The sequence below is a fragment of the Taurulus bubalis genome, assembly GCF_910589615.1.
Source record: "Taurulus bubalis genome assembly, chromosome: 14".
Classification (NCBI taxonomy): Eukaryota; Metazoa; Chordata; class Actinopteri; order Perciformes; family Cottidae; genus Taurulus; species Taurulus bubalis.
This window is the reverse complement of record NC_136602.1, coordinates 13,720,248-13,736,630: the sequence shown is the minus strand read 5'-3', so window position 1 is coordinate 13,736,630 and position 16,383 is coordinate 13,720,248. Positions and strand designations below refer to the sequence as shown.

Genomic DNA, 16,383 nt, shown 5'->3' with positions numbered 1-16,383 from the left:
TTCAGCCGGAAGTAATGGTAAAACAAGTCAGTCAGAGACTTCAGTCCCTGGCAACGGTGTTTTTTTAAATCATAACTATGTTCACAAGTTGGAAGCCAGTGAGGGATGACGCTCTTATCGCAACAATAACAGACCAACCAGTAGGAGTCTGATGCTGTTGTTGTTTCAGAAGCACAGAATCAATGAGGTCAATCACTGAGTGGCATCATGGCAAGGCCTTCAGAGGCTGCACATGCCAAAGCCACTTGGTAAGAGCTCTCTTGGTAGCAGATTAAAGGATCAGCCTGTAATTGATGACTTTGGGTTGAGGTGAACCAGGGATGAGTGATCTGAAGTGAGACACGAGGACAGACAGGTACACCCCTTTCACGTCATTTTCATCAGTAGAATTGGGAAGCCAGATAAACGCCCAACCGTGTTCCTTTTTCTTGTAAATTAATGTATTTCCTCTCAGCGGTGTAACAGACGAGTTACAAAGAGCAGGCAGTGTTGTGATGCCCTGGACCAAGCTGATAAACAAGACTTCATAAAACGTGGTTTAAAGAATGAGAAGAGTCATCACAGTTCCTTCTCTCCCTCATCAGCAGAAGCAAGTTATTGGTAAGTAACAGCTCTGTCTCATGTTGTCCTGGTGTGGTTCTTCTAGGAGTAGTTCAGTCTGTAGAGCAATACTTTAATTCTAGTCTTGGCTTCTTCAGCTGCAGAGTTATATATCTTGACAAAAGTTACAACATGGGGCAAAAACAAATTTCTTTCAATAAATGTCAGCTGAAAGATTTATTGGCAACATTTAGATGATATGTTCTCAACACTTCCTTCCCAGCTATGTTGTCCTGCATATTTGGGCAGTGTTGTTGCTTGTTTGGATACCACACCATATGGGCTTGGAGGTATACGTGGAGAGACTGGGTGACTGAAAATCACCTTTTTATACAGCAAACACATATACAGTATATAAACGTGCAATTGGTACATGGCACATTAAGCTTGGCAACCCTGTTTTCCACCCTGTTTCCTCCTGATGCTCTCAATATTCCAGGAAGCAAAGCGGTAAAAAAATACCATTGGTTGAAAGGTAACCCTAGCAATTATTTACTTCTTTCCCACCGTTCTCACTCTTCTTTCCCACGTCCCTCCCTCCCTCTCTCCCTGGGTCTCTCTTTAAGGACCTCCCTTCTCCTCTCTCCCTCCCTCCCTTCTCTGTGTTTTCCAGGCGAGCACACAGTCAGCTTCAACTTTACAGCAAGAGCAGAGCATATCAGGTTTCTACAGGACCTTAAGATTCACACGCCCCTCACTGAATTACTGGAGATCAGATCAGCGCGGCTGTCCTCATATGTCTGACCAAGGAAGGTGAGTTGACTGAGAGAAAACAGCCAAATGCTCACTCTGCTCTCCTGTGTCTACATCTTGTTTTCCTCTATGTTTCTATCCCTTCGTCATTTGCTCTTTTTGTACTTTAAACTCACTCTTTTACCCTCTCACTCACACCTTTACCTTGACAAGTGCCGAAACCAGGAGGAACTGCTCACACTGTTTGTTTCCAGAGATGCTGTATGTACAGAAATATCCTCGGGCTGCTGTGTGTAAGTTAAAGGGGGCTGTCATGTTTTAAGTTTTTGAACAAGTCTACTCTTTTCTCTGATTTCAACAGCTTGCTTTCACCATAAGAGGAAGTAGAACCGTTCAATTTGCTTTGGGCTTTACCCTTGTTAAGTTATTTGCTTAGGAGAGCTACATCTATAAATACATAACATTGATGATTGTTCAAATATTGTGCAGGAGTTTTGTGGAGGAAAAATACTTCTTCCCCCTGGCGCTGATAAATGTTGTATACTCAACTGGTCTGAGAGACATGGGACATGGGTTTGGCTTAATAGAAGGTGATGCAGGTATCTGAAGCGGATGCAGCTTTTCTTTGTGTTTACACTATGAACACAGCGCTGACACCTAAACCATACATGCTGTAATAATCCCTTATTTTTCCCAGGACTTTTCCTGTAACTTTTTAAACGTCAGCACCATGTGCTCCATGACTAACTCCAAAGTCTCTGGTCAAGTGCAGAAGTATGAAATAAAGGCTTAAAGGTCACTGCTTTTCTCATAAACGTTGGCGTAGGCGTTGGCTTAACGGTTATATTTCCCATTTACGAACGTTTCTTCTGCAAAACAGCAGCAGGTTTTTTCTGTTGCCATTTTGTCACAAACTGCACTGTGACCTCTTTCTCTGTGACTCAGTCTGTGGGTTTCTTCTGAAATCTCAATACTTCTCCTGCATTGTGTAAGTGTAAGTGTATTCAGCTTCTCTGTCTTGTTTTCCAGGTGCATCAAGACAGAGCCATGAGGTGATCACTCTGTTTGTCCAGCCGAGTCTTTCTCCACCCGTAGACATGGGATTTTGTGAGAGCGTGAGGGTTTTGAGTGGGCAGGCTAGCGCTGGAGCGTTCAGGGCCGCGGTGGTAGTGTTGCTGCTGCAGGTCAGCCTAGCCCAGACTGGCCCTCCACAGACGGCCTGTCCTGCAGCTGCGGCCCCGCAGAACCTCACCCAGCCCCAGTACCAGCACACAGCAGAGGAGGACGCCAGTGTGGGCTTCATGGCAGCTCTGGTCCAGTCCTTCCTCCACACAGTCCAGCCTAACCCCTTTCCTAAAGGTCAGTGTCGTCAGTATCAGTCACTAATCAAACACTGAGTATTTCTTCAGGTGAAACTTAAATGACGTTGAAGTCCTTTCACACTCACAATTTCCCTACAAAGGTGACACATCAGTTTCACCATTGAACCTCCTCTAATAATGCCAGTACAGAAAGATGACAGGATTGGTTAATCAGTAAGTTAGTGGAACTTCTTGTATTTTGCTTGGTCAATCTTCATGTTTTGCTCTGCTGCTCTGAGGCCACTGTTTCCTCTTACCCGGACTTGTATTACATCAGCCTTTTGTCTGTCACTGTGACGTGATGTAATGTCCTAAAAAAAACTTCTCTATAACTGCTTGCTATTGATTTTGAAAAAGAAAAAAACAGACAGAAAGACATGTTGGATAACCTTTGCCAAGTTCAAAGTAATTGTTCTCAGTGAACATCATGTTGGATATTGATATTTTTAGTGGATTAAACCACTAACAACGTATTTTAATGAGGCATAAAGATACTTATGTTTCATTACAAAACCTTCTATGCGGTAACAGTTGTTCCAACACACTGTCTACGCTCTATGATACTGCAAACATCTTGATGGCTTATTGTAAAAATGCTATTTTTTACGTAATTTATGCCAGGCAGCAATCTGATAGGACAGACAGATGGTGAGAACTATATAAAAACCGTGTGTGAGAAGCGCCTGAACAACATAGCTTATACCTGCCTGTGTTTTGTGAATAATATCAAGGGCCATAAACCACAGGCTTTGCATTGTGTTTTTGCGTAAAAATGCAATCCCTGTTGAAAGCTGTCCTAGTTTCCTAGTAACCACAAGATGGAGGTGTCAGATTTCCACTTTTACAATGCAAGAGATTAAAATGTTTGTATGGTGCACAGGGCATATTGCACCCATGGCCGGGCTTTTATACAAGGATAACTGGGACAGAGCCTGGTGGAGTAGAACAACAATTAGCTATCCCTGGCCTTTGTGTTTTTCATAAAAAAACTTTTCTCTCGGATTTCTTTTTAGATCTTATCCTGAAAATAGTCAAGGATTTTGAAATGCAGTTAAGTCAAGAAACCATCAAAGAAGTAAGTGAATGTACATTTATTCACATATAACCTCTACATATGTGTGAGTGAGCCGCTCAAGCTGGTAATCTGAGAATGTTCAACGTTAAAGCAGCCTTGTGTGTATTTATCCCAGTGGACTGGAGTTACTGAGACTCTTTCATCCTCTCTGATTGTGGACTCTCACCACAGTAATGTAAAACTGCCTGGTGATGTCTCTCAGTGTTTGACGTCACAACAGACCACAGAGACTTGCTGCTGTTCTGCCATCTTGTGACATGTATTTGTGTGTGTGTGTGTGTGTGTGTGTTTGTGTGTGTTTTGTGTTCAGGCCCTGGTGTATGAAGTGGGGTTCCTGGTGTGTGCAGCCATTGGCGTCCTGTACATCGTTCTGATGCCCATAGTTGGTTTCTTGTTGGCGTGCTGTCGCTGCTGTGGCAACTGTGGTGGGAAGATGTACCAGAAACAGACATCCGCCATTCACTGTCGTAGAAGAACTCTCTACTGGACTGCATTCGTCACCACAGTCATTCTCCTGTGAGTGTGTGTGTGTGTGTGTGTGCTCTCATATTTGACAGTATAATTAAGTGTTATCTGAAACTAGCTTTGCAAAAAGACAGCTTGAATTTGCATGCCTCACTGCCTGTGTGTCTCACTTGGATTATGTTCATGACACAAATTGAATTTTGTTTGTGTGCATATTTCTAGGGCTGGGAACATATGCATGTTCAAAAGTAACGAAGCCATCAAAGTGAGTGTGGACCAGAGTCAAGTGGAGCTCAACAAAACTATAAACAACATCCACTCCTTCCTCACTGCTGTGCCGCAAGTAAGAGGAAACCAGTTGACTTAGTATTGAAATACTGTGTACAAAAGATGTGGGACCTCGATGCTGCAGCATTATCAGACTACTAGTCACATTATGTTCTACACCCCTGCCATTAATGTGCAGTGAGTCGACGGCTTTTGTGTGAAAAGCAAACAGACCCCCAAATTCTCCAGTTATTCCGCTGGTTAAAGACCAGCTCTGCACTCTGCAGTGTCAATACACTTATCCCAAGATACAAGAGACTGGGAGGAGGTTGACGGGAAAAGCAGGGTAGGGTTGTGTTTGTTGTTCTTCATTTGCAACAAAAAAAGATTACGTTGTGTAATCAGTCATCAGGCATCGACGTATGATATGCTGTTTTTCAACCTTTATCTTATATTTGCACACTTTTAAATAGTTTTTTCCCCCTTTGCCTATTTCCAGCAAGTTGACGATGTGGTGAACGAGAGCTCCAGAACCGTACAGGAGGTGTCCAGCAATCTGGATGGTAAGAACAGGGAACTAATAATGTATAAATAAAGGAACCACTTTTGTTCACTAACAGCTGCGATACAACGTCTGTTCTCAACCTCGATTAACACCTCACACCTGTTTGTACCAATCAGCCATTGGACCTCAGTTGGGAAGAGAGATCAAGGCGCGAATGCGAGCCACTGTGGACCAAGCGCTGCACTCGGTTAGACTGCTGGACCAAGGTAGTGTACCTGCATGCTGCGTCCTGTTTAGACTAAGCATGTCAATGCTTGTGCGCATATTTGACAGGAGATCAGTTATCATGTAGGCGGGGTCCTGCTCATGAGTATATTGAGTATTTCCCTTAAAATTCTTCAGTTGAAGTAGAATACACTTCCAGACTGGAATCGTTTGTTCTTCTTCCTCGCAACAGACAGCTAGAAATGAATATATTTAAGAAAAGTGTTGTCGTTGAGGTTTTTTTTTTGTACTGCAATTCTGCCTTTTCCAAGATGACACATGAAGTGGTGATGCATCATTTACCGACATTGCCCACTCACTAAAAGCAGCTGGATTGTATCTCCCTCAATAATCAATCTCCTTACTTATTTAGTGCTCACTTTTTGTTCAGAATTTCCATTCACTTCAGCTTTTTGAATTACTTTTGCTCTCAAAGCCAGCATGAAAAAAGTAATAGTCTTAAAATAATTGTTACTTTTTAATCATGAGCATAAACTGACTGTGTTTTTAATTTGTGTGAGCAGAGACGGTAAACACCACTCTTCAATTGGACCGTCTGAACTCATCTTTGGCCCAGCTGCAGTCCAGCGTGGACCACCTCCAGGCCAACCTTACAGCTGTGAAAAATCGAATCAATAACACTTTATCCAACCCAAGCTGCATTCGCTGTAACAACCTGAAGCCTGAGCTACGCGACCTAACTGTGGACACCTCCAACACTGTAAGTCCTGAGTTTGTGTAACCTTGTATGCAGCCAGAGATAAGAGTAAGGTTTGACTGCTCTACTTCCTACAAACAAAGAATCGGCGCCTTTATTGGCTTTGACAAGACCTCATCATCAAGCAACAGAATTTACTAATTTGTTTTTATTTATTGATTATGTTTTTATTAATTTATGCAGTCAAACTCTGACGCAGGCTGACACACTGACACATGATAATAGCTCTTCATTTTTGGCTTTGTCTAAACAGCTGATTTGTCCTCTGAGTCCTCCCATCTGTTCTTCTCTATTCCTCCTACACTCCTCTAACTCTGACACATGCAGACTCTCCTCTGCTCTCGTTCTCTCGTCTTTTCTCCTTTCCTCTCCACTTGCCTAATCACATCTCTTCTCGTCTTCTCTTCTGTCTTTTACCTTCTTCTCCTCACCTCTTCTCTTTTCTACTCTTCCCTCGTCTCACCCTCTCTTGTCTTCTCTTGTCTTTGCCTTTTCTCTCGTCTCATCTTCTCTCCTGTCCTTTTCTCTCCTCTCCTCTTCTGTAGTCTGATCTGGTCTCCTCTCCTCCTCTCTCTTCTAATATCTCCTCCTCTCTTGCTTTGTCTCATTTCCTCATCAGTATTAAAGGGAATAATATATTAATATATCATCTCCATCATGACAACAAGACAAAAGAAGAGCCATTTTATCAACCCATTGTGGCCCAGCGGCTCTTTATTACCATTATTGAAAATGTATAAAGACTTGTTTAGCTGAAGACTGCTGCCCTCTTCTGTTTGCTCGAATTACAACATGTCATTACATGTGACGGCTGGTCACAATGGTTTGTGTCTTGGGTTGTTCTCCACAGATTCCCAGCTTGAACGAGTTCCAGTCTGCAGTGGATGAAATCAACAGAACTGATCTCAAATCCAAAATTAAAGAGGTCAGTGTCTTCTAATTAATAAAAATATGCTCGCAATCATCAATCTAGATATTGTAATGCCTGCCTGTCTAGTAAGTGGATAGATAGAGGGATGAATGTTGACAACTTTTAACCAAAGATAATATAATTATTGTTTAGCTACACACTTTGAGGGGAAGCTAAACAGGGTTGACTTACTGGCTGACTACAACGATACTATTTTTCATTGAAAAGAGCTTGACAGAAAGACACAATTCAACTTCAACACTATATCTATTATGATATTATGAGAATGAATTATCTGTCTTTCAGGTGGAGAACTATTTCGACAGCATCCCCCAGATGGTGACTAATGCCACTAAGGGTGTAGTTCAAAGTGAGCGAGCACAAACTTCAGGCCTTCCTCTTTCAGATATTAATGTTTCATTAACTTAATCAATTATACGATAATATCAATTAAAAATGTGTCTGTTTCTGTGTGTTTTTCTGTGTTTTTTAGGCAGCAAGCAGCTGTTAGGTAACATAAAAACCCAGATCTCTCAGGTTACCAATAACATCCCTCTATCTGCTCTGACAAATGTGTCAGAGACGCTGAACCTGCTGCAGAGAAATATCATCAAAATCACACCAGAGGTCAAGAGAGCCGAGCATATTAGGTAAAACACCCAGATGTGCTAACACATGTGATCAACGCAATAAAAAGCCAAAAATCACATACACACCATGTGTGCATACTTCTTCAGATGGGCAGTGTGTGTGGTCCTGTGCTGCGTGGTCCTCCTGGTGGTGGTGTGTAACTTCCTGGGTCTGGCCTTGGGCCCTCTGGGTCTGACACCTGAAGCAGACCCCACGAAGCGCTCCGGCACGGCGGATTGTGGAGGCACCTTCCTCATGATGTGAGTGCTGGGTTCTAATGTCGGATTCATTTTCAGCAACATGCGATGCTCTCATCCAGAAGAGAAATATCAAACTGTTTCACCTCCGCACTTGTTTGACCTCTGACCTGGATGTGGTTGCAGGGGTGCCGGCCTCAGCTTCCTCTTCTCATGGCTGTTCATGATCGCTGTGCTGCTGCTGTTCCTGCTGGGCGGGAACGTTTACACTCTGCTCTGTCAGCCCTGGATCAACGGACAACTGTTAAAGGTAACAATAACACAAAAAACACACATACACCTGCATACACTAATATCCGCAGGGATCTGAAAACAGCTACAGACGTGTGTGAGATAGCCTTGTGTTAATATTAATGCCTCCTCTCTCCACAGCTCATTGATACTCCAGGTGTATTTCCAGGGTTGGATATAGGTTCAACGTTGGGATTGAAAACCAACATCAATATCTCTGATATCTACAGGTATGTGATGCCAATGCACCTCTCACACAGGAACAAATGCAGCCACACAGGCTTGTCTCCAATTTTTTAGGTTTTTGCTTTTTTACCCTCCTTTTATTTATGAGTCTAAAGTTTGTGGAATTAATTAAGCACTGTAAATGTATTATTTTGATTAGGTGAACAAATAATAAATTGACTTGACGTTAATGTTTACAGAGACTGTGAGAAAAACCAGCCTCTGTGGACAACGCTCCACCTGTATGAGCTCATGAACCTTGACGACCTGCTCAATGTAACTAAAGTGAGTTTCCCTACAGCCATTTTCAATTGCTCAAAATAAGTAACATTCCAATACAGTAACTTAATTTAACACACGTTTAAATGTGTCGGGTCACACACACACAGTACACAGAGCAGATCCAGCAGCACTTTGATAATGCAGACATCACTCTGTCCGACATCACTCTCCTGAGCCCTGAGGTTAAAAACCAGCTCAGAAGCTTCTCCAACAAGGCTACAAATATTGACTCTACTGCTGTCATGCAGCAGGTAGGCCTTATTCATGGACTTGCATGTATTTTTGTGTAGATTTATCATCATTACATGTATCTACGTGTGACATGACGATGTGATCCAGTGTTCCTTGCTTGTCTCTTTCAGATGAACAACATTTCCAGCATCAATCTGAATACAACAGCAGATCAACTTGATAAGCTCGCTGCCGTTCAAGTGAGTCCCATTAACATATTGCCTTGTCATCATTTTACACTTTACTTTGCTTCTCTGTGCTATAAACATGTCACATGATTCCTCATTGAATACTATTTTTTTTTCTTTTCTGATGCTTGTGTTTTTTCAAATAAACAACCATTTGCTTGTTTCTAGCCAAACAATGATACTCGAGAAGAGCTCCAAAATGAGGCCAGGGACCTGAGGCAAATCCAGACCGATATAGAAACAATCATCATTCCACAACTGGTGAGTAGCCTGCCCCATCTGGGCTGCCGTCCTTACTCCGGTTTTCCCATATTGGTCATCCATCTGAATTTAAACATGGACATCGACTGCTTTTGCCCCTCAGGAAAACCTGAATTCAACCATCGGGAGCCTCGGATCCAGAGCAGAACAAATCAATGTGAGTGCACCGACTAACACCTGAACACCGCCAAGAATAAAAATAATTCTCGTCTCTTTCTTCCTGTGGCTCATTCTCTCCTCTCCGGCTCCTCCAGGGAACAGTGGAGGAGGTGCTGAGCAATGTGGGAGCAGCACAAGACTTCCTCGACACAAATACGACACAGATTGTCAAGACCGTGAGTAGAGTTATGAGTCACATGAGCGAGAAGAAAGAGGACTCCATGTGCTCTGCTAATGCCTGTGGTCAGTCAGTCATTTAGCCAGAGGGGGCGAGGAGGAGGTGTGCTGCTTGTAGTTTACACAATGTGCTTGTTGGTTCCACGTCGTTTGACCAACGGATTATGGTAGTGTTTCCTTTTGAATTGAACCAGATTTACTGAGGGGTCATTTCAATGACATGTTTTGTCATGTAAACATTGTTGGTGGGATCGAAACAAACCTGACTTCAATGACTAGCATATTTTTTTATGTCGACAAAAAACTGACTGACGTGTTAGTCCATCTCTCCTCTGACTTTAGAGCCCTGTCTGTGGCCACAAGCACATGTGTTTTAGTGAAGACAAAAATCTTAAGAAACAGCTCATAAATATGTTGTTTTTTGTTAAAAGACTCAGTAATTTCCTCAAACACCTGGGCATTGTAGTTTTTAGCAAAAGTTGATCAAACCGCAGTACATACTGCATTTGTCTGGGACTATTTTAGGAGGCTGTTTATGCACATCTGGTGCTCTTTTGAGTATTTATGTCACCACTACTGTGCATATGGGACTTATCCTTTAATGTTTGATGCATTATGTAAAATGGCCTCTGTGCATGAAATGTGCAATGTGAATAGCCTAATTGCCTTGCCGTGCCTAATCATACTGCATTGCAGTTATTTACGGGTCACTTCAGAGGATTTACCCAGACTTCCACATGCTGAGATGGCCAAACGTTCCACTGATTCCTCATGACCTCCCACATGAAGCAGGGAGAAAATGTGTGGAATTTACACTCTCTCTCTCTCGATCCTAGGAGAGCAGAACATTTTTGGACTGTCAGCTGGGTTACTTCACTAATTATGCTGCCTGGGCAAATGTTACGGTAAATTTTGGTCTGATTTTTACAATTTGAACATACAAAGTATGTGTCCGATGTTTGTACTGATCTGTGTACTCTCCCTTAGATCACAGAGCAGGTGGGCCGCTGTGGGCCGGTGGCCGGAGCTGTGGACTCTGCAGAGATTATCCTCTGCTCATACATAGTGGAGTCTCTGGTGAGGATCAGATGTGGTTTGCTCCACCTACAACTGTACATGGTCTTAACTAATTAATCTGTTTTTGACACTTCCTAAATCCTCATTATACCCATGCTCTGTCTTTCTAGAATGCATTTTGGTTCAGTCTGGGCTGGTGCATGATCTTCTTCATCCCCAGCATCATCTTTTCTATCAAACTAGCAAAGTACTACATGAAAATGAAGTTTTCTGATGTCTATGAGTAAGTAGCACAAACAACAAATCACATACAACATCTACTAAATGTATTTACTTAATCACATGACTGATTAATTTGACTCTGCTGGCCTGCCTTTAACTGCTCTTAATGTCTCTATTTCCAGTGACAAGTTAATTATGAACCACATCCCACGGGCCCAGATGAAAATCATCTGAGAGGACGGCATATGAGGGTTACAGCTTTAAATGACTGTGACATCTGTTGACAAAATAGAGACATATGGTGCACTAATGCACAGATGTGGCACATTGTCACTCTGGTGAAGTCTACAAAAAAAAAGTCTAAAAAAATAAAAAAAATGTTGAGGTTATAAATGTTGACCAGATGCAAAGCAACTGTAGTAGTCATACATACATGCCAAATATCACACAGCATTTTTATTTGACCTCAGGGCAACACAGGACATAAGGGAATTGCCAGGGAATTTTTCATAATTTTAAATAAACATCTGTGACATAAATGTTTTGTATGTATTTTTAGATATGAACTGAGCATGCTGCTGGATTCTGAGAATATGGGCTGTACATTTCAAACTGTAAAGCATATTTCTGTGAGTTAATCACATTTACACATTTATACACAGTGATGTTTGAGTGCAGTCTCATTGAATGCAGCAGTGCGTTACTGTGCCAACAGGCTTTTTATAATGTTACAGCCTCTTTGTGTTTGCTGCTATGGTTTGGCAATCTAATTCCAGCGGGAAACACTTTTTAATTAAATTCTTAATCACATCTGCACTAATATTGGAAATTTAAGCATACATTGTTGTATGAATCATGGAACAAATGACTGGAATAACCGATATACGACTGCAAAGTTTAGTTCTTTTGCTTGAAAATATGTTTGTACATATTGATTTTTGTGATTCATGATTCCATAATGATTATTTTTATACTTTGTACTGCTTGGTCCTCAGTAGTAGATTGTTTTATATTTCTGTTATACAGCACTTTATACCGTTCATTTGGTCAATGTGATTGAGATGTTGTGAAAACTATTGGAAGTAAATTGCCACTGATTAACAAACAAGTCTGCTGTGCATTTTTCTACCTTTTTAGCCGTAACATGAGTGGAATCTCAAAGATCAATTTGTTTATCTTCCACACAAACCATGAACAGGCTTTTCACAGTGCACATTTGTAGCCCAGCATACCGCTTTAGATCGAACATGAACCTTCATCACACTGCAACTGTTCACAATCTAAGTTGAACAAACTCTGCTCTGGTAACAAATGCAGTCCACAGTCCCACAAACCGTTAAAAGCAAGTTATGATTTGCTCGGGCAGACAAGGACGGCTTGTCTTAGGGACCATGATTACTATCACGCTTCTCTGGTATCTCAGCAGTCATGCAAACAGATCAACTTAAAGTTCCTCACTCATGTGACACTGTGTAGATTAATTAACATGAGAAGAGGAATTTTGTGTGAGCTGATTGAAAACCAAGATATAAACATTTAACTTGTATTATTTCACAATTACATTAATCTGTGTTGGTTAGATTATGGACACATAATAACAGACATACCGTGTGGTAAAGAACTTTTTAAAGTTGTGTATCATCTGGACAGATGATTTGAAAAACTCTTACTAAGGAAAATCTCCTAAAGATAAAGAGAGTCCAGCCATGCTAGCCTTTCTCTTTGGCAATTGCAGCAACACAAGCTGGTTGTTCACATACATAATGAATTCAACCTTTCTGTTATGGTCTTGGGTTTTGTTAAGTCAATTTGTGTGAGTGTCTTATTTTATAGTTCTCTGCCTCATGTGTCCTGTATCAGGTTTTACTTCCTTATCTTGCCTTTGTTGAACGTCTGCCCTCATTAGTTTCACCAGTTTCTCGTCAGCCAGACTTCCTGCTCACCTTTGGAAAATTCCCTATTTGTAAGTTCCTATTTATAGCGTCTCAGTCCCTTTGTTCTTTGTCTGTTCATCCTTACACACTGACGTTAGTTTGCCTGTTACCTGCGTGCTATTGCATGCTATTTTTTTTAATGAATCATTTACTGCTGACGTCTGCCTGCCTGCCTGCTCTGCGTTTGGGTCTTCCACCCGATGCCAGCCAGACATGGACCCAGCAGGACATTCTTTTTGAGGAAGAACGTTTGAGCGTATGCCGAGTATCGCAGAGCCCCTGGTTCAAGTTATGGTGCTGCCGCTATGGGCTGAGCAGACGTCGGCGATCCAAGCTGCCCAGCAACCTAGAGTCTCTGCTGTCCAGCTCCATGGCTCAGTTGACGCTAAGCCAGGCTCTCTAAGTGTGACACCTTCAGCCAATCAGAGTACTAATGAAATCACAGCATTTGGATCAAAGGCTGTGATTTCAATTGTGTGCTCAAGTACAAATGTAATAGCTAATGATCCATGGGCTCATTTATAGTCTGTTCAGTCATGGGAGACAAAACAAGAGCAGGATTATTACATATATTCACTGCATTACCTATAAGGTATAAGAAGTATCACCACCCGCAAACCTTCCGTGTTGCTTTACAGCAGGCAATCCCGACGTGTGAAAAGTAAATTAACTCTAGCCCGAGAGCTCCGTAAATATAAATAATTAAAACATTTTTAGTGCAGTCCTTCTAGTGACACATTCATTGGTGCAGCTCTGTAGCATATAGTCAAGTGCTCAGAGACAAGCAGAAGACAAAGAAATAGGTAGAGCCAGCCGGCATCTGTTTAGCTTCCTTATTGATTAAAGAATGCATCTATAATTAGAACAAGTGGATCAATGACATTACAGCTGCAGAGTGACTCACACCCTTGTAATATGAGATCCAGCCAAACTTAACCTGAAGAGAGAAATGCTTGGCACAAAGTGAAAGCAAAATCAAATGAAGGGAGGCCTTTCTGTATCCTTCACTGAAGATACATGAGCCACCCTCCACTTATTCCACTGCTGTGATCATATCCTTCACATTTCCATGTGGAACCTGCCTCGTTGCTGTGAGAAGTACACACACACACACACACACACATACACACACACACTCACACTATCCTATGCCTTTGTTTTCAGAGTTAGTTAAGAGAAGCTTAATGGGTAGCAACTGCACATTCCTCTTTTAGGCCCTGACCATGAAAACGATTGAGTGCATTTACACACTCAAACCTTCCACTAGAACACACACACACACACACACACACACACACACACATATTCTCGTGTGTGTGGCAGTGGTTCATGTGAATGAATGATTGTGCGTACAAGACGTGGCTAAGCTTGTATATCTGTAGACAGTGTTTCTGGTGAGACTGAATTAGCTTGAAATACATTGTACGGATATATTGGCCTTGACATGTTAGTTGTTTCAGATTAAATAGCGTGTGACCCGTCAGCAGACCTGTTGTTGTGCAGGAGTGTGAATGGAATATGCTGATAGAGCTGAACGAACCAGAACTACAGCCAACTGTGGGAACAGGGATGTGGCAGGTAGATGAGAATGAAGTGTGACAGATGCATGTAATGTTAATTGGCTGTCTGTTCAGTCCCATCATGCATCAGGGAGGAACACGGTCTCAAACAGCATCTCAAACTTGAAATAGCTGCCATAGTGCAATCAAAACGTCAGTCTCAACAACAATGAATACAACAAGCTTCCCATTTATTGCAGAACAAGCAACTTGATATGGAAAAACTCTGCACAGCAAACACAAGTTTTATCTACAGTTTAATAGCAGACGGCATCAGTTCTTGAATACTTTTGTTTTTCAAATAACGCTTAAAAGGGGAGCATCATTAAAAGTAAACAAAGTAAGAATGAAGGCGTGGAATTTAGTTGAGCAAATCCAGGAATCATTCTTAACAGAAATAAGTTTGTGGCAAATAAACATTTAACATGTGAGCAGTCATACCATCGGGCTGAGCCCCGGTCCGGGTGGTCGGTTCCCAGTGACTCTCAGATGGGCCGCTACACAGAGACACTCATGGCACTAAGCTGCAATCAGCCCTACAGATTTGGTTGAGCTTGTTTAACTGCACAAAGCTTGGAATGACACCATTAGCAGTCAGACCAGAGGAAGAAATCAGCAGGTTTCATATTGAAATCAAAATGTCCTATGAGGGTTGTTGTCGTCCTCGGATCTACCTGCAGTTCTTTCTCCAGAATATGAGAGCTGCTGAGGAGACCCAGCAGGAATGTGACACTACACTGTAAATGAATAGCAGCGCTGTGAAAGGCACTGTGAACGGATTGTACTGCAGCATTTTGGAGTCTGATTGTCATTCAACAATTTTGAAATGTCACACGAGTGTCTCACCCCTGCAGGGCAAAGGGTTGTTTTAGTAGTCTTCAAAATAAACAACATTTTGTTCATTGCTTCCTTTGATTAAAACAAGATATATAGACAGCACAAACATTAACAAGGCATCAAATACTATAGGCACTTAAATATACTTTTGTTAACAGCACTAAATCGGAAAACATTCATTTGAACAGATGCATGGTACAAACAATACTGACTGGGGTGTAAAAGTGCACTCGGTTCCAGAGCATAGAGAAAACTAACAGGACCAAGAAGACAAGGCAGAGGACCTAATATCTCTAACAGCATTACCCTCACTGGGTCCATGAAGGAAGACGTACATGACCGCAAGCAGCAGGAAACGTCTATGTTAGGCACAGCATACCAAACCCACACTCGAATCCTAACTGAATTACCTCCAAAATTGAATTTAAAGTCAAACTGTGAGTCACTTTTACTGGGTATAATGTCTGGAATGTCCCGTGAGAGGCTGCGAGGGAGCAGAGAGGACAAGATGGCGGCAAGAGAGACAAACAGATGACAAGACTTTAAAAATGGAAGCAAAAGCCAGAAAGGCAGACTGTTTTGTGTTTGGTTTACAGAGGTCACATGGTCTGGTTGAGCCCATCGAAACCAGGTTAATGTTTAAGCACTTATGATATGTTAAGTACAAAACTAAAAGTCAATATAGGAACCTTGGACCTCGCTACCCGCCTCCTCTTCTAAACCATTGCACGCTTAAAACAAACATTCAAACACAAAGGCCAGCTTGTCTCAGTAGATTACCCACTGCATGAACCCACTTTGACATTAACAACTGAAAGGCAGCCATACTTGACTACAATTAGCAAGCTACTTTAAAATGAAAAATAATATTGTTCCCAAAATAGAAGTTAGTGGCTTTGTTTTAGACTGAGCAGGTAAACACAATATATTATAATTTATTGATGGTGTTATTCAAGGTAAGACTATGCTATAGCATTCTCATACATGTGCAGTTAAGGCTTAAGAGATAAATAACATTGCAGATACAGTATATATATATACACACATTAAGACTTAAAATTACCTGCACTATTTACACTGGTCAGATCGTCAGTAGTCATTTCATAGTTTTTAGTAGTCACACTTTATCTGACATTACCAATCTTTCTTAAAAACACCATCAAATATCACAATTAACTGCATTAGACCGATAATACCTTCAACATTGTGATATTATTCGGTCTTGATTTGATCGTCAACACACGCTGCATGAAAGCTTGGTCGGATTGTTTTATGAGACAGGTTTCTTCCTGTTGAGTGTTCACGTCTATAGAAA

At 41.6% G+C, this 16,383-nt stretch overlaps 1 protein-coding gene across 1 annotated transcript; it reads left to right on the top strand.

Annotated features, from left to right (window-relative positions):
* Positions 1-1,855: 1,855 nt before the first annotated feature.
* Positions 1,856-11,834, top strand: prom2 (prominin 2; the record flags this gene model as incomplete). The annotated part of the gene is made up of 24 exons (XM_079229530.1): positions 1,856-1,892; positions 2,323-2,652; positions 3,668-3,729; positions 4,040-4,245; positions 4,417-4,537; positions 4,961-5,024; positions 5,143-5,232; positions 5,755-5,951; positions 6,799-6,873; positions 7,165-7,228; positions 7,352-7,508; positions 7,596-7,748; positions 7,872-7,995; positions 8,118-8,206; positions 8,402-8,486; positions 8,591-8,734; positions 8,846-8,914; positions 9,071-9,163; positions 9,267-9,320; positions 9,418-9,498; positions 10,336-10,404; positions 10,487-10,576; positions 10,687-10,799; positions 10,921-11,834. 24 exons carry the CDS (start codon positions 1,856-1,858, stop codon positions 10,970-10,972), a joined length of 2,619 nt encoding a protein of 872 aa, XP_079085656.1. The 3' UTR covers positions 10,973-11,834.
* Between the last annotated feature and the right edge of the window lie 4,549 nt (positions 11,835-16,383).